The 21,790-nt window shown below is 41.7% G+C and overlaps 2 protein-coding genes across 3 annotated transcripts; one reads left to right on the top strand and one right to left on the bottom strand.

Moving 5' to 3' along the window:
• Positions 1–1,393: 1,393 nt before the first annotated feature.
• Hnrnpu (heterogeneous nuclear ribonucleoprotein U) lies at positions 1,394–10,367 on the top strand. Its single transcript, XM_052200941.1, has 14 exons — positions 1,394–2,221; positions 3,023–3,134; positions 3,223–3,296; positions 5,078–5,217; positions 5,434–5,533; positions 5,929–6,041; positions 6,814–7,077; positions 7,218–7,337; positions 7,481–7,609; positions 7,692–7,860; positions 8,101–8,355; positions 8,596–8,777; positions 9,021–9,092; positions 9,529–10,367. Exons 1-14 carry the CDS (start codon positions 1,609–1,611, stop codon positions 9,580–9,582), a joined length of 2,397 nt encoding a protein of 798 aa, XP_052056901.1. The 5' UTR covers positions 1,394–1,608; the 3' UTR covers positions 9,583–10,367.
• A 6,046-nt stretch (positions 10,368–16,413) lies between these two features.
• LOC127697659 (cytochrome c oxidase assembly protein COX20, mitochondrial) lies at positions 16,414–21,017 on the bottom strand. Of its 2 annotated transcripts, none has more exons than XM_052200942.1 (4): positions 20,866–21,017; positions 17,188–17,302; positions 17,033–17,096; positions 16,414–16,619 (listed from the first exon to the last, which is right to left on the bottom strand). In XM_052200942.1, exons 1-4 carry the CDS (start codon positions 20,932–20,934, stop codon positions 16,484–16,486), a joined length of 384 nt encoding a protein of 127 aa, XP_052056902.1. In that variant the 5' UTR covers positions 20,935–21,017; the 3' UTR covers positions 16,414–16,483. The 2 variants fall into 2 exon arrangements, with proteins under 2 accessions (XP_052056902.1, XP_052056903.1); XM_052200943.1 differs by lacking the exon at positions 20,866–21,017 and adding an exon at positions 19,998–20,368.
• Positions 21,018–21,790: the final 773 nt, after the last annotated feature.

The following is a 21,790-nucleotide window of genomic DNA, read 5'->3' as shown; positions in this document are numbered from 1 at the left end:
CCCTGCCTCCTGACTGCTGGAGCCAAACTTGTGTGCCATCATGCTTGCCTGGCTGACACTGAATTCTTGATCATCTTGCCTGTCTCTCCCAAGTGTTGAAATTATACACATGTCCCACCAAGCCTAGCTTGGGTGCAATCTACACAGGAAGACCCCGGTATAGAAATTAAATTCTATATAAAAAAGTTTCAAGAACACAATATATATTTAATGCCAGAAAAACAAATATTTTTTTTTCTTTTTTGAGATAGGATCTGGTATGTACCCAAGTAGCTCAGGCTAGCTTTTAACTTTGGTTTTTTTGGATTTGGTTTTTTCAAGACAGGGTTTCTCTGTATAGCCCTGGCTGTCCTGGAACTCACTCTGTAGACCAGGCTGGCCTTGAACTTAGAAATCTGCCTGCCTCTGCTTCCCAGAGTGTTGGGATTACAGGCGTGAGCCACCACCAGCTAACTTTTAACTTTTGATACTTTTGCATCACTCTGCCAAGTAATAGGACTACAGGTAAGTGTTGGTTTTTTTTTTTTTTTTACACTAAATCCCATCCTTTTGTTAAGAGTGTCTGAAAAAACAGGGAGGATCAAAGTGCATAATCTAGCTGGGTGTTGTCCTTCTCATCGGTAATTAAAGGGTCTCCAAACTGGTGGATCAGATCTGCAGGGGACAGACTTAGTCCTGCAAGAGGCCTGTCTATAACAGTGCATGAGGGGAAACTTCCATGCAAATCTAAGGCTTACTCAAGGGTCAGTAGAAAATAAGGCGAGTAGTGCACAAGGTCCTCTGAATGCTGTGCGGCCCGGAGCAGTACAGCAAGCCTTTCCCAGACCTTGCACCACTGGCTGGGGAAGAGACAAAAGAAAGGCTCTCGCCCTTGCGGAACTTCAAATAAGTCCGACTGGCAAAGTAGGACTAGTAAATTTTAAAACCGCAATTAAACGGAGGAAAAACAAAACAAAACAACAAAAAACCATCTCTGCATAACAATCGCCTACGTGCGTTCTTACTGAGCCGCGGTGGAAACTTGAAAAGAGTTTTAAACCTAGAGCCGGAGAGACCAAAAAACAAAAACAAAAAAACTAAACTAAGATGGAAGAAAAGGAGGCTGTTCTCGAGTGGGAAATGCCAGGTGAGGACTGAAGGCGGGTGGAGGAGAGCCTCCTCCAGGATACTGAAGGCAGAGTGGAGCGCGGCGACCCAGGAGCCGGAAAGACCGGCGGCTACTGCGGCGGGTCCGTTTAACTGAAAGGTGGCTTCCAGAGCCTCCATTTGCGCGGCAGGGCCCAGCGCCGAGGTCGCGCCGTGGGGGCGGGGCAGGGCCTGCGCGCGCAGCCGCCCTAGCGGGCCTCGCCTTGGCAGGGGGCGGGGCGCCTATATTACGTGCGCGGCACCGCCCCTGCGAGAGGACGTTGCGTGCTCGCTCGCGCCAGGCGAGTCTCCGCGTCTTGCCTCGCGAACTCGGTGAAAGGAATTGGCGCCGTTCGACACCAGGCGGGTCCGTTCTGCTGCAGCACCCAGCTCTCTCCAGCCGCAGCCGCCGCCCGGGCCGACCAGCAGCCGCCGCCACAGGCCGAGGGAGCCAGCAGTCAGCGGTGAACCGGGGCCCTCACCATGAGTTCTTCGCCTGTTAATGTCAAGAAGCTGAAGGTGTCGGAGCTGAAGGAGGAGCTCAAGAAGCGGCGCCTCTCTGATAAGGGCCTCAAGGCCGATCTCATGGATCGACTCCAGGCCGCGCTGGACAACGAGGCAGGAGGCCGCCCTGCCATGGAGCCCGGGAACGGCAGCCTCGACCTGGGTGGCGATGCGGCCGGGCGCTCGGGAGCAGGCCTAGAGCAGGAGGCCGCGGCCGGCGCCGAAGACGACGACGAGGAGGAAGGCATCGCCGCTCTGGACGGCGACCAGATGGAGCTGGGCGAGGAGAACGGGGCGGCGGGGGCGGCTGACGCCGGCGCGATGGAGGAGGAGGAGGCGGCGTCGGAAGACGAGAACGGCGACGACCAGGGCTTCCAGGAGGGGGAGGACGAGCTCGGCGACGAGGAGGAGGGCGCGGGCGACGAGAACGGTCACGGGGAGCAGCAGTCCCAACCGCCGGCGGCGGCGCAGCAGCCTTCCCAGCAGCGTGGTGCTGGCAAGGAGGCCGCGGGGAAGAGCAGCGGCCCCACCTCGCTCTTCGCGGTGACGGTGGCGCCGCCAGGGGCGAGGCAGGGCCAACAGCAGGCGGGAGGTAAGAAGGCGGAAGGTGGCGGGTGAGTGTTGCGTTGTGGGTACGCGCGGCTGTGGGGACCGTGCCCCAGGCCTGCCGTGGCCCATAGGGGGCGAGCGCCGCGGGAGGTGGGGGCGGGGGGGGAGACCGGGGCCGCCAGGAGGCTCTGCTCGCCATGCCGTCGGCGCCTCCATTATGTATGTCGGGCGCCGGGGGGAGCTGCAGCTGCCGCGGGGGGGGGGGGGCCCGAGGCGGGAGCGCCGGCCGCTAGGGCGCTGCGTGCGCGCGGTTCGGGCACATGTCGGCGGTGGGGGGAGGGGAAGAGCCCGAAGGTCCCGGAGCGGGCGGGCTTTGGCGGCTCAGCACCGCGGTATTGTGCAAGGAGCGCAGGGTCTCGGTGTGACGTCACTTCCGGCGGGAGGCGCGGGGAGCGGGGCGGAAGCTCAGTACAATGCGGCGGCGGGGCACGCGGGCTCGGGTGGGGGAGGGGAGGTGGGCCCACGCTCCCCCCCCCCCCCTCGTTTGAGCGCTGCACGGCGCACGTGGGCCCGGGCGGTGTCGCGCTTTTTTGCCTTTTTAAAAATGCTTTTTGGAAGGTTGCGGTAGTCTGGCAAAATCAGTAACGTCCTTAGACTGCGTCACTGTCTGCAGTCCAATTCCAGACTGATTTTTTTTTTAATACTTATTTTTGGATTAAAAAGTAACATAATCAGTCTGAAAAAATCAGTAACAGCTCTTGAGGCTCCAAACAGAAAAAGGTGCTTACCTCCATTATTTAGTTTTCGGCCTGGTGCTTTAAGGCGGTGTTCTGTGTCGTTATAGGAGACGGCAAAACAGAACAGAAAGGCGGAGATAAAAAGAGAGGCGTTAAAAGACCGCGAGAAGATCATGGCCGAGGATATTTTGAGTACATTGAAGAAAATAAGTACAGCAGGTAGAGGATCTTAACCCATTTTTAACTTGTAACCCATTCTTTATGTACGGTGGGGAAAGCTTTATCAGGAGACAATTCTGTCTTTCAGAGCCAAGTCTCCTCAACCACCTGTTGAAGAAGAAGACGAACACTTCGATGACACAGTGGTTTGTCTTGATACTTGTAAGTGAGGCGGGATTTCCCGCTCTTTACTGGTTTTCAAGTGCAGTGTTACTTTCAGTGTTAGGAAAAATGTGTATTGGTTGTAAAGTGGGGAAAACCAGTTAAACTTCTTTTAAAGCAGGAAGCTTATGCTCAGGCTACAGTAGTTTAATATTAATACCACTTAACTTGTATTGATTTAACAAGTTCTAGTTATTGGTAATATTTTTATGAGTTGAAACTTCTCAGTACTTAGGGATGTAAAACTTAAGTAATTTTTGTTCAGCTACCAGAAACTTCTTATTTTTAAAACCTGCCTGTAACTTGTCCTTAAGTGATTTAATTTTTTTCTCTCGTGGAACTATATTAAGTGAGCTATTTGGGCTAGTTGAATACTTACTAAATGATTTTCCCATTAGCACACAAGTGTATTCCCTATTCTAAGGATTGTAATATTACCTTTCAATAACTGCTCTTTTGTTCTCAATTCCAGTTCAGTAGCTGCTGCTTTAACATAAGTTGATTTCTTCCAATGACCTGGGGCAGCAGCAGTGGGCTATCTGAGCCACTAGCTTTCTTCAGCAGCGAATGGTATCAATGGCAGCGCTGTAAATATGCTACTTAACCCAGTTGGGTTGCAATTGAATATGAGGAAGTATTGCAAACCATGAAATGGGCTTTAGCTGTCAGATTTGTATTTTTATCATTTAAAGAAGTCTTAGTTTAGTATTTAATAAGAGCATACCTTTTGGTGTGAGCAGAACAAAAAATGCAAATAAGTGCTTAAATAGTTAGAGGAGTTAGTTCACTTGGTGGAAGGAGTTAAAAGCTTGGATTCTCATATTTCCTTGTACAAATTGTTCAGAGCCCTGAGAGTTAATGTGAAAGGTGGCTGGTTTCTAACATGCCATTTACAGTTGGTTAGGACTTAAAAAATAAAAACTGATTTGGAAGTTTTGTTCTTTATTGAAATGTAAAATACTTTGAAATTCACAAGGTAGTTATATGTATGATTCAAGAAGAGTTAACATTGCTACTTAAAGGAATTTTGAATCCAGTAATGCAAATTTTAATTCTATCAGCAGTCAGGAATTTTATGAACAAAGCTTAAGGAGAATATCAAATTACAGATGAGTTCAATAAAAATCAACCACTTTGTAATTGAACCTTAGTTGCCAAGTGAGAATTGTGAGAAGCTGCCAGTTAATGAGCTCTAAGTCTCCCAAGGGTAGCAAGGTCAAAGACTGGATCTGTATAATCCAGGCAGTAGTTAATTCCTAGTTGTGACACCTTTTCAGATTGGGTAAAAACCTTAAAAGGCTACACATTAACACTTAGACTTACAGGTTTGTGGGTCCAAGTTGGCTCAGTGACAAGTTTTCAGAATTGAGGTTTTGGAGCTCCGGTGTTTACAAAGCACAGAATAGGTAGCTCTGAAGTATTGGTGGCTTCCCTTCAGTTGTTATTGTCACTGGTAGCTCTGCCTGGTTCTGGCATGCTTCACTTTGATTCCCTGCTGTCCTCTCCTGCTTGCCTCTAAACAAGGTAAAGAGCAGAGCAGGTATGTATTAATGTTGTCTAAGTCATTTAACATACTTAAAGCACTGCAAAGTTTGGCTTTAACTGGCAGTTGACTTCAGTCAGTGAAGGCTACCTTGGTGGGAGTGGGGCTTATAATGAGAATAGGAAGGAGAGCATGGTATTAAAAGTTCTGCAGTAATAAGATGGGGAAAAGGCTAAATTATGTCTACAGAGCTGCAATAACCTGGATATCAAAAGGATAATATGTGATGTAATTTCAGATAATTGTGATCTGCATTTTAAAATATCAAGAGACCGCCTCAGTGCTTCTTCCCTTACTATGGAGAGTTTTGCTTTTCTTTGGGCTGGAGGAAGAGCTTCTTACGGTGTGTCAAAAGGCAAAGTCTGTTTTGAGATGAAGGTAAATTTTTTTGTGACTTTTTGGGAACCTATTTGTATTCATTGGTTGTATGGGTCAAAGAATTCTGTGAAATAAAGGGATTCATAGACTTTCTGTAAAAGAAATTTGATAACTATAGTCAAAGTGAAATAAGCTAGAACTCAAGGGGATTGTCTTTGTGTTTACAGCTAAGTCATGATAGTTATTTGATTTTTTTTTTTTTTTTTTTTTTTTTAGGTAACGGAGAAGATTCCAGTAAGACATTTATATACAAAAGATATTGATATACATGAAGTTCGGATTGGCTGGTCACTAACCACAAGTGGAATGTTGCTTGGTAAAGATTACATTTGCATATAACATTCATTTAGGTTCTGTTTACAGTTATTACATGAGACTTACCGTGTGTTGTAAGCCTTGGACTGGTTTTATGCATTCTATATTGCTATTTTAAAGCTATCATGTAAGGGCAAGGATAGGGCTTTGTTTTTTTTTTCCTGTTGTATGTTTACAGACAGTTGAAAATAGACTGCTTTTGATATGTAGGTTGTCAGTTTAATATATGTATCCCACCTGACCTTGGTGAGTTACTTAGGCATCTGTTGCAGAGGCATGCTAGGTTGGGCTGTATGTATGTATGTGCACTAATAATTTGTAGCATAGATTTTTAAATGGAGGTTAGATGGGTCTTTGGACAGCTTAGATACCAATTTTATGCTTTTTTTTTTTAAGGTGAAGAAGAATTTTCTTATGGGTATTCTCTGAAAGGAATAAAAACATGCAACTGCGAGACAGAAGATTATGGAGAGAAGTTTGATGAAAATGATGTGATTACATGCTTTGCTGTAAGTTATCTGTAAATGTCCTTAGCTATTTATATAAAAGATTCTATCAGTGTGGCTAAATATATGCAGCTGGTTCTGAGTTCAAACAGGAGAGGCTTGGGAAAGGCTCAGCGATTGGGTTTGTGATGTGTGAGGACCTGAGTTTGTATTCCTTTCTCCAATGTAAAGGTTTTTTGGTTTGGTTTGGTTTTTCGTTTCTCTGTGTAGCCCCGACTGTCTCTGCCTCCAAGTGATGGGATTAAAGGTGTGTGCCACCACTGCCCTGCATGTAAAAGTCTTAAGGTTCATTTGGGAGGGAAGAAGCAGCAGCCAGTCTAACTAAAAGCTTCATGCTCCAGCTTTAGTGACAGGAAGTTGCCTGACTTGGAACTTTGGCCAAACACAAAAAGGAGTTAGAAGTAGAAAAAAATAGAAGACTATTTAGAAGATCCTTTAATAGAAGGATCACTAACACATTTTATCTGATTTTTGGCTTTTGTTTATAGCCATTAGTTCTTAGCAGTTAGCCAAAACAGGTCTTGATGGGTTGAGAGACCCTATATGTAGTTTAAAACTGATTTTTTCTTTTAGAGCTGGAGAGATGGCTCAGCAATTAAAAGTACTTGTTCTTCCAGAGGTTCTGAGTTCAAATCCCAGCAACTACATGATGCCTCACAAACATCTGTAATGGGATCTGTTGCTGTCTATTGATCTGTCTAAAGATAGTTATAGTGTATTTAAACACAAATCTTTTAAAAAACTGATTTTTTTTAAAAAAAATTCTATTCAACAGAACTTTGAAACTGATGAGGTTGAACTCTCTTATGCGAAGAATGGACAAGATCTTGGTGTTGCCTTTAAGATCAGTAAGGAAGTTCTTGCTGACCGGCCACTATTCCCACATGTTCTCTGCCATAATTGCGCAGTTGAGTTTAATTTTGGTCAAAAGGAAAAGCCATACTTTCCAATACCTGAAGATTGTACTTTTATCCAAAATGTCCCCTTAGAGGACCGAGTCAGAGGACCAAAAGGACCTGAAGAGAAGAAGGATTGTGAAGTAAGTTGTTTATCGTGTAATGGTGCAGAATGTGTTGCAGATTACATTGGGGAGGATAAAGGACGAGTAGGTTATAGAATTGTTACTACTTACTGCTGAGAAATAAAGTAGTGATGAAGCGTTTCCTTTTCTCTCTGTAGGTTGTAATGATGATTGGCTTGCCAGGAGCTGGAAAAACTACCTGGGTTACAAAACATGCAGCGGAAAACCCCGGGAAGTACAACATTCTTGGAACAAATACTATTATGGATAAAATGATGGTAAGTAACTATTGAGATTAAAGTGTCCAGAAAGGGGTGGGGGTGGTAAAACAAAAGGAGAGTACTACCTTGCCTAGCACAACACTATACCCTGGCTTTAATCTGGTTCCTGTAGTTCTAAGCTTTTTACAACATTTTGGTAGGTGGCAGGTTTTAAGAAGCAAATGGCAGATACTGGAAAACTGAACACGCTGTTGCAGAGAGCCCCACAGTGTCTTGGCAAGTTTATTGAGATTGCTGCCCGCAAGAAGCGAAATTTTATTCTAGATCAGGTAAGGGGGTAGCTTTGAAGTTAAAGAAAAATTAACTGGTAATTGGTAATGTGTAAGATTAAATCTTTGTTTTTCCCTCAAGACAAATGTGTCTGCTGCTGCCCAGAGGAGAAAAATGTGCCTGTTTGCAGGCTTCCAACGGAAAGCTGTTGTTGTTTGCCCAAAAGATGAAGACTATAAGCAGAGGACACAGAAGAAGGCGGAAGTAGAAGGAAAAGACCTACCAGAACATGCTGTCCTCAAGATGAAAGGCACGAATTCATTTTTATTTTAACTGCCTTAAGTCCAGTTTGGTGATTTGGTGTCTTCAGACTTTTAGGGATTGTACTAATCTGGCAAATAGAAATGTGTATGGTTATTCTACAAAGAATGTGGTGAAGCCATGACCAGATACTGTTGAAAGAATTAAACATATTCAGAGATATTTAAAGTTTGTAGAATTTACATGTTTATAATTGGTTTGTAACTTTGATTTTACCCCCTCCATGTAGGAAACTTCACTCTTCCAGAGGTTGCAGAATGCTTTGATGAAATAACCTATGTTGAACTTCAGAAGGAGGAAGCCCAAAAGCTTTTGGAGCAATATAAAGAAGAAAGCAAAAAGGCACTGCCACCAGAAAAGAAGCAAAACACTGGCTCAAAGAAAAGCAATAAAAATAAGAGTGGCAAGAACCAGTTCAACAGAGGTGGTGGCCATAGAGGACGTGGAGGATTCAATATGCGAGGTGGCAATTTCAGAGGAGGAGGCAAGTTAATTTTTTGCCTGTTATTGTTTGAGATTTGAAAATGAACTGAGGTTATTTTTTAAGTTAAATAGGAAGATGGTTTCTTTGAAATTATGCTGCCATATTTAACTAATATACAATGAGGGGGAGTATATATTAGGTATACTTAAACCTGGGCATTGCTTACTTTCCTTATGACTGTATGAACTCTTCCTTAGTGTGTGAAGGGCTAAATTCAACCCTTCCTGCATTTATTTTTAGCTCCTGGGAATCGTGGTGGATATAATAGGAGAGGCAACATGCCACAGAGAGGTGGCGGTGGGGGAAGTGGTGGAATTGGCTATCCATACCCACGTGGCCCTGTTTTTCCTGGCCGAGGTGGTTACTCAAACCGAGGAAATTACAACAGAGGTGGAATGCCCAACAGAGGGAACTATAACCAGGTATTGATTTGCCCTGAAATGTAGATGAATGGATGCTGGGAGTCTTAACTGGAGGCATTGACATAGTTGAGAAACAATTTAGTTTATTGGACTTTGCTTTTCAGGTCACTAATAACAGCAGTGAGCTGGGGGGGGGGGTGCTGGGGGCGGTTTTAAGGGTTTCTGCTTGCTTGCCTATCCTTAAAGCCAGCCATTGCTTCAAAGCTCTTTACAGATTTTTATTTTCTTTTTAAACTTTCATAGAACTTCAGAGGACGAGGAAATAATCGTGGCTACAAAAATCAATCTCAGGGCTACAACCAGTGGCAGCAGGGTGTAAGTAGTTTCTTAAATGATTATATACAATATAGTGTTTTTATTCTTAAAAGATTCAGATGGAAGTTCTTACCTAGGAATTGCAGAGTTATATACATTACTAGGACAACGTGTTATTATAACCATGGAAAGGCTGGATCTTAACAGTTTTTAGATAAAGTAATATTTAATACATAAGGTTGTTTTACTACATGCTCATTTTTAATAGTTTTAATTACATAAACTAACCCTAAGTCTTGTGTTTCCTTTGGTAATGTGTATTGGTAAATAATATGGGTGACTGGTAAATTAAAATTAAGTCTCTGATCTGATAGTGATTAAGTGTGATAAATTTGTTTCCAGCAATTACTCTGAATTAGATCATTGTCATTTCCTAAAAACAATTTGAGTGGTTTATTGATGTTTTTTTCTTTAAAAACAAAATTTTCTCTTACAGCAATTCTGGGGTCAGAAGCCATGGAGTCAGCATTATCACCAAGGATATTATTGAATACCCAAATAAAACGAACTGATACATATTTCTCCAAAACCTTCACAAGAAGTCGACTGTTTTCTTTAGTAGGCTAACTTTTTAAACATTCCACAAGAGGAAGTGCCTGCGGGTTCCTTTTTTAGAAGCTTTGTGGGTTGATTTTTTTTCTTTTCTTTTTTGTACATTTTTAATTGCAGTTTTAAAGTGAATCGTAAGAGAACCTCAGCATTGTGCACGATAAGAGAATGTGTCAGTATTTCAGGGTTCTACATTTTGATCTGTAAAATGTGACTTTTTTTTTATCACAACAAAAGTAAAATGTTGCTTTGTACCTGGTGTCTTTTATTAAGCATTTACTCCCCCATTTCTCACAGAGAATTACAGTCGGGAGTCATTGTCACAATAAAATAGCAATGTTAGCAACCAGATTCATGGAAGGACTAAAGGGTCCTCATGAATTGCATTAAGATTCTGTACTGCTCATAATACACTCCATCCTCTCTAGACTGCCGGGTACTAGAGGAGGGGTAATCTCTGACAAAAAACGGGAAGGCTATTTTTTTTTTTCTGTTTAACAATGGAATTGGCGTAATTGGGAACGAAGATAAAATTTGGAACCAAGATTGAGAAGATGGAGTGTATGTAGAAGGGCTGTTTAAAAATGTAAACTTGGTTGCATTATATGTGGAGGCTCAAACTTGTGAAGGTTAAATACCACAAAGTTTTCCATTTGTTCTGCATTTTGATTCTGAAAAGAAAGCTGGCTTTGCCCATTTCTTATTAAAAAACTTGTTGTAAATCCAGTTGTCTAATGGGATCTATATGAAGTTAGCTATGTCTGTATGCCCTTCTCCCACAAAGTACTGTGTTACTAGTGTGCTTGTAGTAGTTAACTCCACCACCTTTGTAAGCTAATGAAATTGTGAGTCACCCATTTATATCTTAAATTTTAATCATGTCAGTTCTTGAATGGGTATCTCCTTAGCCTGCTGATTTCTTTTTCTTTCTAAAGAAAGTGGGTGGAGAAATTAATTTAGACCGCTTGTTTGCAATAAAAAGAATTCATTTTACTCTTGTTTGGGATTCTCGCCATCAAGGTCTAAATCCCTTTATACTATGACTCCCAAGAGGAGAAATTTTAAGTGTGTGCTTTCTGGACAGCTTATTCTTTACTCTGTACTTTGGAACATTTAGGTTTTAAAAACTTAAATGTGTACTGATGATTGATTTTATAATATAAAGTTGAATTCTTCCCTTCCCCTCCCCCCAAGACTGCTTTTAACATGATGGGGAAATATACTGGCTGGGAGAAGTTAAGACTCAGTTGATCATGTTCATGAAATGTGAATGGCTGTCCTCACCTGATAATATACATATATGATACATGAACCTTTGGGAACAGATGCTTTTAGAAGCCATCATGCGAGCCAGTCATTGATTTCACTACTACACAGTGCTGCTAACTTAACTAGCTATGCGATAAAATTAGATCCCCTAATTGTAATTTCATTGGGTTTGCACAGAACACTTAAATCTTCTAAAGGAGCCTCACTATGTGAAGTGAGGAATCAGGAGTCAAACTGTAGAACTAAAATTAGAATGTAGTGTATTAGTATTTTTAGCATGCTTCTGGTAAGTTCAGATTTTCCTGTATTATTGATTGATATGGTACTTTGTTTTAAATCAGATTTCTAAAAAATACTATATTAGACTCTGGGAATTGCTACAGGCTAGTTTCTGCAAACAGGTTGCCTCTGAAATAACACTACAAAGTAGTATCTTCTTGGCTTAGTTAACTGCTATAAACCAATCTTGTATAGACCTAGAGACTCATAGCTAAAAAAAAGGGGGGGGTCAAATAGATAACATGCATTGCCCAAGAAATTGGAAGAGAGAAAGATTGCTATCTGAAGTGATCTCACTAGTTACACCTGTGCATGTAAGTTTTCTAAGAGGGAATTCATACAAAATGGGGAAATGACTTAAGTTATTAAAAATCCCAAATATTGATAGGATCAGACCTGAAGGAAAGAATTATTATGCCCAGTGTAGGCAAACTGAACAAATACAGCATTAGTTTGAAGCATGTTGGGTAGAAAAAAACTTAGTGGAGATTGTCTTTTGGTTCAAGACATACTTTGAATCAAGCTGGGCGTGACAGTACAAGCCTATCTGTAGTCAATCTTGAGAGGCAAAATGTACACAATCTGGAGGGCAGCGTGGGCTATGGACTACATTGTGAGGTCCTCTTGTGATTCAGGACCGGAGGAGCCAAAAGCTGGGGAAGGTGGCTGCCATTGTAGAGAAAGAGCCCTTGCTTATTATACCTAAGAGGTAATGGTGCTGTTTAACACTGGGAAGATGGTGTAGATTAATAGCAAAGAAAGCAGCTTTCTCACTAATGTAATTACAAGTCTATAGACTACACTGCACAAATATTTTAATGGCGTTTTGGGTAGTTTTGCTCTTGGGTACTTTACTTGCCTAGTTCTGTATATCAATGTGAGTAGGATTGATTTTTTTTTTTTTATGTAGAATAAGCCAAAAACTAATTTCCCTTTTACATAAATGTAATATATTTTTTATTAAAGTGAACAAAATTTGTAGCAGATAATTACACTCCAGCATTCGTTCTTTTCCCTAGGAAGATGAGCAACAGAACCTAGGGTGAACTTTGTAAAAGTCCTTTTTTTCTCTTTATTAAATATTCAGGTGCCTGGGTCAATATTCAGTAATGCTTGGTAGCTCCTAAGTTGTAGCATTTTTCAGTAATAGACAATAAGCCAAGATGTATAAGACTAAGATAATGGATGCATTGAGGGCCTAGCTTTGATCCAGGTCACTTGAAAGGAGAAAGTTAGCATAAGCCATAATCTTGGAGTAGTTACCTTACTGGCTTGTCCAAAATACTCAGTTGCTCTCCTGGGGATGATTTTTAGCTTGTATGATTTTTAGCTTGGCATTTGGGCAAATATGGTAGATACAAGGCATGCTTCAAATAGTAAATATGGGAAGTCTTAGGCAGTTTGAGTCATTAGTCTAGTGTTTTTTTGGGGTTTTTTTTCTTTTTCGGTTGCTTACTATTAGAAATTGGTATGGGTACATGTTTGTTTATAAGAGACAAGTATTCAAAGAATTTTTGTCTAGTTGGCTGTTGGTGTGATCTTTGTCTCATTAATCCTTGTCACTAACCTTTTTTTCCTGAAGCCCTTGGAAATTTGAAAAGGAGCTGTCTAGTGTTTATTGAAGGGGATATGCAGCATTGATCTAGAATAGTGGGTAGAATTAGGAATTCTTAAAGAGTATGCTACTTTATTTGCAAATTCCTGGGTCTCATGATGCCAAATAGGTTGAAAGTAAGAACTTAGGAATGATATATTGTTATGTTCTTGTATTTCCCCAGAGCATAAAAGTACAGGAGATTGAATATTGAAATGCCTTAAAATTTCATTTAATTTGTAAGGTAGAATTCAGAAGGCAAAACTATATAGTCACTTAGAAAATGAAACATTTTACAAACCCAGTGCTGATGTTGTGTTGAAGATAGTGGTAGGCCAGTAATGTATTTGTTACCAGGACATTAGTTTGTTGTCACCTATCTGCCTAAATACAAAATTGGGAAAGAGAGGTAGCTGTTTTTTATGGCAAAATTTAGTGTTTACTTAACCAAGAGAAGTGAGTAAACAGGTTTGCTTTTTTAACATAGCTGAACATGCATATAGGGAACTTACTGTGCTTAATGTCACTAATGACAGTTTACTGTGTATTCTGTAAAAACCTCCAGGAGGTGCCCATGCATTTCATTGGACAACTGAACACTTTGTGTGGCAATGGCATAATGCTGTGTCAATATAAATTAATCTATGAAATCTACTTGGGTTTGAGTCTGAACAGCTGAAATGCTGTTGGTTTATTAACCTGTTTTTCCTTAGACTTTAAGACTATACAAAATAACTTATCCACTTAAATCTAATACTTGAAGTTGATACTGGCCAAAAAAATTGAAGCCAAATCAAACTTCGAGACCTGAGGTATTAAAGCATACCTAAATGCTTCCACTTTGTCAGCTAAGTACTTAGCTAATTGAGATGGGGGGAAATCATGGACAAGTTTAAGGATTCAAAGGTTCCAGCATACTTCATTTTCTTGTTAGCTAGAAATAAAAGCAATGTGTTGATTTAAATTTCATCTCTTTTTCTTAGTCTGTCCATGTGAATGTGCTGTGTGAAGAGTAAAGGGGGCCCAACTAAATGTGTTCCAGTGATTCTCATAGGTATTCAAATTAATTGCTGCTTGTATGTTTACCAATTATGCTAGGTTTCCAGGACCACTTTATATAAAACAACCAAATGGACAGAAAATCCTCTGAAGGATTTTCTAACTTGCCTATCAGAAGTAAAGTGTAAAGACTAACCAAGTCTCAGCTTTAAAGACATTTACACTTAGGCCTGTTTCTTGGAAAACAGTGACCTTTAGGGAGCTTTCTGTTTTGACCAGGCTGTGTGGTAGTGAAGGGAATACATATTTAGAAGTCCAAAAATTATTAGATGGACAAAGACTCTGAATTTAAAGGGGAACATAATGGTGTGTGAGCTTTGGTCATGCCACCCTTAGAGCATTTACTATTATAGAACATAACTAGATTAACATATAGGTAAAGTCCATGAGAGGACTTGTTTTCAGTTTTGATAGCATCAGTTATATAATTGGGTTTGTACAGTAAAAATAGCTGTACCCTCAAAGGCAACCTAATGTCTTCCAATGAGTAGGCAGCCAAAGGTTCAAAGTTGTAGAAAATCTATTAAATATGCTTTTAATTTTCAGTAGCAAAGCATGTCTTGTCTCCATGATATAGAAGCATTTACTGGGTAACATCTCTACAGTACATGTAGATTATTCCTCTTAAGGAGTGTACCATAAACAAGTTTAGAGACAGTAATCTTTGTTACATTTAGGAATGTTTAACATTTAATTGTAGTCAATATTTTCATTAGCAACTGGAAGGGTAGAGTAAATATAGTGTTAAAGTCTGGCCTAAGTAAAATACAACTTACTACCTAGTAAACTATAAACTGGAATACATTGGGAAATATCCTAATTTTTCCTTGCAACAGCTTTGCTCTCAAACAGTTTAAAATATTAAAAACTGAACTTAATATAACATGTATACAGTACCAGTATTTGGGTGGTAATAGTGGATTCTGGCTATTATATTGACCTGATATAATTACTAGAACATTAACCTGCTTCAAAATTGATTTTAAAGGACTGTTACAAGTCAGAATTATAGAAATTGTTTAATTTTCCTATTTACTAAGGTCTGCGTACCCAAAGAATAATATATATTTAACATGACTTCTACTAAAGGGGTGCGTTGACACCTGTCAGATTTTTATCTAGGAATAGAAGGATCCAAACCCTATTTGATCCTTAGCTCTTTGCTGAAAAGTGCATAAACAGGAATCCTGAATTTATTATATAGACCTCCGCATTTTATAATCGAAGCAAAGGGAAACCACCGATGGAGTTAGAGGTACGTAGACTATAAAAAGATGCTTGCAAATCAAATACTGGTTTTAGCATAGTTGCCAAACTCAGTCACAAGTCCAGAAAAAAGCTGTTCCTATTAAATCTCCCTGAGGTCCTTTTACTAAGATGGAAAAACAAGGAATCAATGAGGGAGGGGTTGAGGGAAAAGGGGGGAAAGGAATTACAGCCTAGGAATGGTAGATAGCTACTCCAAAACTTGAAAAATACTAACGTTACAATTCTATTTTAATCAGCTTTTTGGCTGGTACCTACTGCTATACCACCTAGTGTATGACATTTCGGGATTATCGGCCAATGAAGGGAGCGGTGTACACAGAGGGCACAGACGGTAGGTTAAATTTAAAATTTTTAATGTATAAAGTTTGGACGGGGGTGGGCATATTATTGTTTTGTCTTAGAATTTACCTAGTTTGTATAGCTATGGAACTGAATTGTGCTCGATCTTTTGAGAAACAGGGTTTATGTGTGGTGCATAGGCTGTGATTAGTGTCACCCACAGAAGATAAAACACCCAGAAGTTTCTAAGGAAAATACAAAGTTAGCAAAGATTTCTGGTGTGTAGGAGGCTCAGCTTAATTGTGTGGATGGGATGAAAGTAGATTGAATTAAGATGGACATAGTTCACACATGTAATTCTAAAACTGGGATACTGAAGTAGGCTGGGTTACAGTACAATTTTAATAGAACCAGTTGTCATGGAAATATAATGGCATGTTCCAAGCAAGTGAAAGAGACTAAATGCTTTGTGACTCTTTTTATCCAGTTGTGCTGCCATGAAAATGAACTTGTAAGTAGTGAAGATGTTACCAGCCAAGAGAGGTCTCTTTCATGGTAAGGTATAACTGCAACATGATAAAGCTGGAATTCAGATCTTTGGTTTTTCATCATGATATGGCAGAGAGCATAAGTACACTATCCACACAAACTCAATGACTAAAATTGGGACTGCTACCAGATGAACTTTTCAGTGCCCATCACTGACTGTTGTTACACAAGTCTCTACATCCTGGCCTTCATGGTGATCAAAAGAAAAGCAGTGTGTTTTCTGTTAAAGGGTAGGTGAGGAACAAAATTGTCAAGATTGACTAACCTTAACAAAGTCCTAGGGCCAGTAATGGATATATATCCTTGAGCAGGTGTGATTTCTTCTTCAGTCTGGTGATTTTTTTTGTGAGCATGTGATTAAGCTTAGGAAGGCTTTTACTATACTCCATGTTTTTGGCATACCCGTTCTTAATGTTACTGCACTGACAGTAAAGAACAAGGGGATTTCATGTAAGCAACACAACACAGTTTGCATACTTTTGAGTTTTTTAATTTATGGTTGATTCACGAGTTTTGTTTGGGTTTTAAAACAGAATGAAGGTGCTTAGCTGTTGTTACTGCTCTTCATTTTTCTTTCAGGATCAAGGTGGGTGCTTTCATATAAAATCTTATTTTTTATTCCTTCTCTGGCAATTCTTTCCTGGATCCTCTGCTTAGCAAAATTATACCTACAGTGGAACCTTGTAAGAAAGGAAAAAAAGTAAGCTACTAGTTCCTATATGAACAACCTAAGGAGTTTTAATTTACAGATTTCCAAAATAATAATTTCTAAAGGGACTAAAATTAAAGGTGTTTATACAAATGTTTACAATCTGTCTCAGAATAATTGTATCAGCTGTAGAACAAACGTAGTAATCTCTTGGATCTGACTCACTTTACTCAAAACATAATGGAATTCTGCCACTCATCTGTCAACATCCAATGGGGAGGATTATGTTGCCATAGGATAGATTTGTAGCAAACAAAACTGGTTGCTCATATCCAGCACTAATCCACAGAGACCCTGTCTCAAGTGTGCATACACACATCTTCATGTTTATTGAATGAATCCTGTTACTTATCCTGACTTCATTGGGATATCCAGCAAACATACCAGCATCCTAAGGTCACCAGGATAAATCCTCCTACTCCAATATCACATGATCTTCTAATTCTACCTATTGGAAACAAGCATGGTCAGTATAAATCTGTGTAGAAAACATTATAATAGACTCTTTGAAAAAATACTCTTTAAAAAAAAATACTCACTGGTCACCAAGAAATGTCCAAGTCCAGTCACAATAGATCCTAATGAGCCGTAGAGTATAGATTCTCGAGCACATGGAGTGTTCTCAACATCTAAAATACCTAGGAGCTTGAAGGGCTAGGATAAAAACAAAATAGTTGAAGATGACAGAGATTTCCCATTGAGTTTTGAATTACCAGTCAGCCAACCTAAAGTGTAATAATCTGCCACTTTGGGATTTACTTACTCCGGAATTTGAAATAGTGAACAGTGATATATGTCATTCAACACTGGCTCATAGATGGTCAAGACAAGACTTTAGCCAAATATTGGTAATCCCACTATTTGGGAGGCAGAGGCAGACAAATTACTTGGGTTCAAGGCCAGCCTCGAACCCTGGAAAAGCCAAGAAAGACTTTTTCACATTCTGTTCATCTAAGTTTTAGGCATTTGGTGGTTTGTGACTGTAATGTAATCCCAGCAATCAGGAAACCACAGCAAGAAGATTGCTGTGAATTGGAGGTCAGTCTGAGAAGAAGCAAGACTGACTATACAACACTTTGTAATTTAGCATGTGAAAAGAAGCCATTCTCTACTGTAACCCAGCCCATGGAAACATTTTTTTCTGCAATGCCACTAGAAGCTGATTGCCTAAGACACAGAACCTACATTAGTGGGGATTGGAGCTGTTAGATCTGGTTAAAGATAGGGTAGAACTGCACTTCCCCTTAGTTCAAGGATTTGCCTGAAGATAAACATGTAACCTGGCTTTCATTAAAGTAAAATTGTTCTCACCCAGATTTGCCTCGGTTTTTTTTTTTTCTTTAAGTGACTCAATACAGCAGAATTGCGTTTCAATCATTGTGGGCTGTTCCTACTGTCAAGCTCACATAGAATAATCTATGGGTCTAGTGGGGAAGTCTCTACCCTGAAGAAGCAGGCACCATCTCTGGAAATGACTTCCCATGACCTCCAGTGCATGATTAAAAGAAATTCTGCCACAAAGATAGGACTAAGGGTGGCATTAGTGAAAACCTACATTTCAAACCTAGTTCAGACAGCTTTAAATTGGGTTTCTTGTGAATGTTTAGGGATCACTATAGCTTATTGGGTGTATGTAAAGCAGTCTTGACCAGCTACGTTTGTAAGTGCCTAGGTTATCCTAATAGCGGTTCTCCAGTTTCAGAGAGTGCTAAGACACAAATGTTTTAGACAAGAATGGAACCTTGGGGATTAAATGTGTCATTGCAAAAAGTGACCTGGTTGACATTAAACATTTCAAGCCCCCTGCAGCATGTCCATCAGTGTTCCCAAAAGCCTAAAGGACTGTCCTGTAAGTCATGTATGGGTGCCTGACATGGTCAGGTCTGCCACTAAAGTTCCAGAAGATTAAGCCGGTGGTAAACACCTTTACCCTCTACCCTCTGATCCAGCTTACATTGTTTAAGCAGACCCCCAGTACCAGATAACTGCCAGCCAAACTGCCATTTCTCTGTTCCCTTTTATGGCAAGACTATTAACCTAGACGTACCTCTTTAAGCATCAACTAACACCCACATGGGTACTGTTGAAGCCAAGATACACTTAGATTTCATCTCACCAGAGTCTCAGCAGTGGGACACAGAAGAAAACATTTGGAATAATTTACAGTAAATGTCTCTTGCTTGCTAGTCCACTGGCCTTAGGATTTGGCAGTAGCAGTGTTCCTTTTATGGATTTAGCATTTCTTCCTCACAGCTTATTTCTTCAGCTGAATGCCATTTATTTGACTGTGAGAATTGTACTCATCTACTTATTGCCTGGTTCTGCACTGACAAAACTATTTTCAAGTAATTTCTTTTGCTTCCAAATCTTAATCCGTTTATCTGAGACAGGATCTTTGGCTAGGTTTTTCCTGGCTATCCTGGAACTCACTGCAGACCAAAGTGGCCTTTAATTCAGGTGTATCCTTCTAAGTGCAGGTTTAAAGGTGTGCCCCACCCCAAACCTTAATGGCTTTATTTTTCAGGGCAGAACTCTATCTTTTGTCAAATTCACTGCAGTAGTTTCAGCAAGTCTAGATGAGATATGAAGCAAATTTGACCTTACTTGTAGTGCTAGCGAGTTTTCATTTGATAAGTAGTGCTTTAGTTCTAACAAAAATGCATCTGATGACATCTTTTAGACACTTAACCATGACTTACTAGCCTCCACTTGGGACACCTTCCTGTAGCCTTTCTATTAGGCCTAGCAGTTCATGGCCAAGCCGCAGTTTTAGCCCCACTTGCTTAAATGAATGAAACTCGGCTATTCCATTACCCCAGCAGGAGGTTGGCTTCGTGGAGAGCGGAGACTTTGTCTATTTTGAAAATAGAGGCCAAACTGCAGTACTCACATTGACTTAGCAAATCTACCGTACCTGTAAGTTTGCGCTCCTGGGTCGTGCAAGGAAACGGACTGACGCACTTGCTGGCCCATAACTCTTGTTATCCCCTGCCTCCGCCTTGTAAGTGCAGAGATTTCTAGTCTTGTTTTTGTTTTTCGAGACAGGGTTTCTCTGTGTAGCCCTGGCTGTCCTGGACCTCACACTCTCCAGAGATTTCTCATGACCCCTCTATTAGCCCTCTCTACTAAGTACAGTGTAGTCCTAGTTTTGGCTCAATCACCGTTTTCTGATCCTGCGGGCCTGCTCTTGCCTAGTTAACTGGCAATTTAGATATACCCGGGATATGAGCTCTAGATCGCTGATAGAGCTCGCGGCCATGGGGATAGGTCTAGGAAACCCGGTCGTCTCGTGCGCACCTTCCGCCGCTCCCCGCCCCCCCCCACCCGCGTGCCCCACGGCTAACATTACCTTTTTCTCCGTCTCGTGGGGCTCCCGGGCAGCCATGGGTATCAGTGGTCACCATCGCCCCGCCCAGGCCCGCGACGGAAGCAACACGGGCTCCGCCCACCCTCCCGCGCGGCAGCGGCGGCGGCCATCTTAGGGAGCGCTCCTGGGGCTGTCCCAAAGCCCGCCGCGGCCCCCTCCTTTGTTCCATGGAACCGGCCAACACTAATTTTCCAACCCCTCAACCGACCATCATGAATGGAACGCGAAAAGTGGCAACCTAGAGAAGCACCACCGGCTCCGGTCTCGCAGGCAGGGTGGCCCGAGACAAGGAGCACCGAGAAGCTCGCTTCCCTCAGCCCCTCCTCCGTCTTAACCGCCATTTCCAACCGTTGTGCGCGTTCCCGTGCTGAACGCGGGCGCGCGCCGAGGGCGGAGCCGGGGCCGCGCGTCCGGCGCTGCTTTGTCCTCCGAGAGGGCGGGAGTCCGGGCTTGACGGCGCCCGCACTGCCGGAAGTCGCCTGGCCTTGTTCCCTACGTGTCCTTTGTCCCGGCCTTGGTGACCTTGACAACCTCCCGTACCCCGCCTCAGTCCCCCGCGGCGGAGGCCGAGCATGCCCACGCCTCCCCCTCCGGCCAGCAGATTTAGAAGGTCAAAAATAGCACGCCGCTCGCGTGGAGGAGACCCAGGACAAAATGGAGGCGGCCGCTACCTAAGGGGCATGCGTCAGGCGGCAAGTGCCTTCCTTCGGGAGGGAGGCCTTGGCGTGACGCGACGGGGACATAGCGGGAAGGAACCCAGAATGTGTGTTCTTTGGGCCCAAGTGTCAGCCACTTCTGCAGGCGCTGGCGACTGCGTTTTCGGGTTAATGTCCTGAATGCCTTTGTTTACCTCTGTAGTTCCCGATTTGGCCTCTTCCGTTCCAAACGGCCCTTCCCCGGAAAATGTCCAGGCTTGCATTGTGCAGAGTCATGCTGCCTTTAATGTCGCCTGGTGCACACTGCTTGCCCGTTAGTGTTCGCTAGGAGGGTCTCATCTCCACTACCATACCGACTGCTTACTGTCTCATTCTTCACGTTCATTAACTGCTTTCCGCCGGTCCAGGGGATAAAAGTGGTTTATATTTCTCTTTATGCGTGGTAGTTTTGTTTTTTTTTTTTGGTTTTTTTTTTGTTTGTTTGTTTTGTTTTAGGAAAGAGATCAGTTACAAAGTGTATAATGCTCTAATATTACTAGGACTAGAAAGGGAACTGTTGTCTTGACAGTTTGGGATGCTCTGCTGAAATTCTTGGCTAGCCAGGCTTTGAGTTCTTGTCTGGAAGATAATATTTAAGGCACTAATATTCCATAAAGGAGAAAGGAATTCCTTTGCATTCCTAATTGCGGTATAAAGGACATCACGGTAAAAGTACCGAGGAAATAACGTTACCATTTTATTTGTGACTGAAACGTTGCTAGAGTATACTGAGTTGGAGTCCATTTCACTTGTTTGAAAAATGGCCTCATGGATTTGCTAAAGTTTAATTTAATGAAAATGGAATATTTTTCAGTTTTTTCTTCTAACAGTTAAGAGTGAAAAGTAACAAGCTCACTGCTGCCCCTTCTTCCTGAAGGTGTGCATGAAAAAAAAAAATAGTTTTACTTTGAAGGAAATAGAGTTCATTTTGTAGTAGAATGTGAATGATCATGACCCAAGAACAGGATTCAGTCTGCCCCCAAACCATATTCAACATAAAACTGTTACAGTCTTAGGAATTTTATATGGTAACAAAAGAGACTTCAATTTATGGACTGTCTCTGGCTATTGGCCTTGGAT

Source organism: Apodemus sylvaticus, chromosome 12 (genome assembly GCF_947179515.1).
Source record: "Apodemus sylvaticus chromosome 12, mApoSyl1.1, whole genome shotgun sequence".
NCBI classification, from domain to species: Eukaryota; Metazoa; Chordata; class Mammalia; order Rodentia; family Muridae; genus Apodemus; species Apodemus sylvaticus.
The sequence above is the reverse complement of the archived record's forward strand: the minus strand, read 5'-3'. Positions and strand labels throughout refer to the sequence as shown.

What these genes read in the sequence shown, in the direction of transcription:
- Hnrnpu (XM_052200941.1), top strand. Translation starts at nt 1,609, where the DNA reads ATGAGTTCTTCGCCTGTTAATGTCAAGAAGCTGAAGGTGTCGGAGCTG. An exon ending in AGTGGTTTGTCTTGATACTT is followed by an intron (nt 3,297 to 5,077) that starts GTAAGTGAGGCG and finishes ATGTAATTTCAG; the next exon opens with ATAATTGTGATCTGCATTTT. An exon ending in AAGTCTGTTTTGAGATGAAG is followed by an intron (nt 5,218 to 5,433) that starts GTAAATTTTTTT and finishes TTTTTTTTTTAG; the next exon opens with GTAACGGAGAAGATTCCAGT.
- LOC127697659 (XM_052200942.1), bottom strand. Translation starts at nt 20,934, where the DNA reads ATGCAAGCCTGGACATTTTCCGGGGAAGGGCCGTTTGGAACGGAAGAG. An exon ending in CCAAATCGGGAACTACAGAG is followed by an intron (nt 17,303 to 20,865) that starts GTAAACAAAGGC and finishes TTTTTATCCTAG; the next exon opens with CCCTTCAAGCTCCTAGGTAT. An exon ending in TGGACATTTCTTGGTGACCA is followed by an intron (nt 17,097 to 17,187) that starts GTGAGTATTTTT and finishes TGTTTCCAATAG; the next exon opens with GTAGAATTAGAAGATCATGT.